The 2,927-nt window shown below is 36.2% G+C and overlaps 1 protein-coding gene across 1 annotated transcript; it reads left to right on the top strand.

Moving 5' to 3' along the window:
• Positions 1-217: 217 nt before the first annotated feature.
• MED16 (mediator complex subunit 16) lies at positions 218-2,692 on the top strand. The gene has a single exon (XM_017623505.1). It carries the CDS (start codon positions 333-335, stop codon positions 2,652-2,654), a length of 2,322 nt encoding a protein of 773 aa, XP_017478994.1. The 5' UTR covers positions 218-332; the 3' UTR covers positions 2,655-2,692.
• The last annotated feature ends 235 nt before the right edge of the window (positions 2,693-2,927 follow it).

Raw genomic sequence — 2,927 nt, 5'->3', positions numbered from 1 at the left:
TTCAGAATGGTCATGTTTTTTAAGAACGACCCATATGCTTTGACTGGGGAAATTTGCAGTCTCCACCTGACATATCCGTCTTTCCACAGCTTTTTTAACAGAATCCGTAGAAGGTGGAGACGGGGGGGTATAGGACAAGGCGCTTCATAATTGGTTTAAAAATATCGATACCAAAATTAGTTGGTATCGATCAAAAAGTATCGAGTATGTACTTGTATTTACTCGTATCGTTTCATACCTATTTCTAAGTTTTGTTTACTTTTCAATAGATATCGTTATTGGCGCTTTTAAGCAGGCTATAAACTTTTCGCTGTATTTTAAGATAAAAAACCATGACTATTATTTACAAGGTTCATGGAAATTCTACCCCCAATACAAACAAAAGAATTATCTGTAGAATATCTACCAGAAATGTTGTTGCATTCAGTGTCCTTCAGGAGCTGGAATCCGAAAGCCAGATATTTGTTTGTGATCTTATTTCTCCGTGGCAAACATATTGTGTAACAAATTCCAAGAATGTTTTGACAGTTTTAGAGTGGAGTAGTAATGGAGAACTACTACTAGCTGGTTACAATGCTGGACTAATCGAGATATGGACAACAGAAAAAGAGTTAAATTCTTGGTTTCTGCTTTACAAAGTAAACTTTCCTGGCGAGGACATCATATCAGCTAAGTTTTTTCACAACGGAAAGAGTATATATTTTCACTCACAGAAAAAGGACTTGCCGACATATGCGGATAAATTCGAACGTTTAGAGCATCGCCCAACAGTGGAACATTTTGGAAATGCGCCAACTGAAGGAGCTGTCATAATTACGGCATCCGGTTTGGTAGGTGCATTCATTACCCCACACAAAAGAGTCAACGAATCAAATCCCCATTTCATCGAACTCAAGGCTAATACGCAAAGTATTGGACTTTCCCGTTTTTACATTTCTCTTTGTAGCATGTCACATTGCTCGAGTGGCCATCTGAACGTCGCAGTGAATTACAGTTGTAGGCCAAAAATTGTTTACTGCTTTAAAATTGGAGTAAAGTTGGATAATGACAATATATTTCTGAAGAGTGAAGCACTCCCTAGTATATTTTCTAACACAGTCAATTATAAGCAAATATCCAACATTGGCTGGATTAATTCTAATAAGGAAGATGTACTTTATATCGGATACAATACAATGGATGGTAGTTTACTTGAGCAGTGGCATTTAAGCAAAAAACATCAATCGGTGCATAAATTACTTCAAAAGAACAAAGGAGATTTTGTTCAGAGCGAGATTTGGGAAAATATAGCAAAAGGGCATTTCACAGCAGGAATATCAGACGTTTGCAGCTCTAAACTTTTAACACAAATATCGCAAATTTATGTTGTTCTGAGGGATAATACTGTACAAATTGTTGAACCTGGTTTGAAAAAGGTGGCTTTAGCTATACCAGATCGTACGATGGCGGATGATCGTTATGGTCAATACAAGTTCGTGTCAGCAGACGGAACGCACATGAATCAGATACTTGTTCTCTTTGATAACTTTGGGCAAATGTATGCCATGCAAGTAACGAGTCCAATTTCTGAAAAGAATTACAAGTTGAATACGTTATCTCTGCAAACGTCGCTTTTAGAGTATTCTATAATAACTGGGATCGACCCAAGTGATATCCTTATGCTTAATTTGGGTAATCTCGATATACTTATTGAAAAACTAACCGAAAATTTTACAAAACAATCTACAATAACTAGACATTTCTACTATTCGAATTTCTTGTGCTTAAAGAGCAACATGTGCAGAATTCAATCAAGACAACAAGATTTCGATAACTTGATAGTTTTACACACAATATCAATAACATTTAAAAGCCTTCTTCGACCTGCAGACCTTAGTTGCCAAGATAAAGGTCCAGGGGATAACTTAGCTATGATACTATCTGACCAATCTACAGATATTGACAAAGTTTTATTCAGTTTAGATGGCAAAGATTTTGCAGTTGAGCCATTGACATTACAAAGCTTACAACAATTAATCCAGTGGGTTTCTGATTTAGCATTGAGTATATTAAATAAACTTCCTAATGAAGTCATCAAAGCGAAGTTAAGTAAGAAGCAAGGATACGATATTAGCAGGGACAGCGTTGCAATTAGCAGTATTCGCGAGCTCTTAGTAATGACAAGAATTTGGGGCCTATTAAACCCCCAATGTTTACCTACGTATACGAAGTCTGTGGAAAATATTGATGTGCTGGCTACTTTGTTTCGACTTTTGACTCGTCTCGCTCAAAATACAGCCGAACCTGATGATTTTTTATTAGATGAATGCAGTCTCTTATCTACGCAGGTATTAATTCCGCAAAGGCAGTTTAATAATCCAGCAACACTATTAAACAACCACCTATCTCTCTACAAGTCGTATCCATTCATTTTTGCTTCAGCAATGGAACCAAGTTGGCTAAAAGACATAAATTATGAGGAAGTCGTGTTTGCCAGTGGCACGAAAGATGGTGTGAGTAACTTGCATTTAGGAGCTAAAGCTAGTTCACTTCGACGCTGTATTCGTTGTGGCTTGGTAAATAGCTTACAAAACGTAGCCAAAACTGCAGCTATGAAAGCATGGTGCCAGCGATGGTTGTATTGTCATTGTGGCGGGTACTGGATGAAAGTATAAAAACACATAAATAAACATAATTTAATTAACAAAATAAATATTTTTTTTATTTTTTAATTTTGCCTCAGCTAAAATTGTATTTTCGAAGGCACCCTGAAATTGTGCATATGGAAACTGTGCATACGAAATAATGCATATGAATAAAACCGAAATAATGCATACGAAAAAAACCGAAATAATGCATATATGCACAGTTTCGGTTGAAAACCGAAATAATGCATATGAAAAAATGCATAATGCACAGTTTCGGTTAAAACCGAAATAATGCATATG

The sequence above is a fragment of the Rhagoletis zephyria genome, unplaced genomic scaffold (assembly GCF_001687245.7).
Source record: "Rhagoletis zephyria isolate East Lansing unplaced genomic scaffold, Rhagoletis_zephyria_1.1 Rzeph_scaffold_03228, whole genome shotgun sequence".
Taxonomy (NCBI): Eukaryota; Metazoa; Arthropoda; class Insecta; order Diptera; family Tephritidae; genus Rhagoletis; species Rhagoletis zephyria.
This window is presented reverse-complemented; position numbering and strand designations above follow the sequence as displayed.

Excerpts from the sequence above, each read along its gene's own strand:
- MED16 (XM_017623505.1), top strand. The coding sequence starts at position 333 with ATGACTATTATTTACAAGGTTCATGGAAATTCTACCCCCAATACAAAC.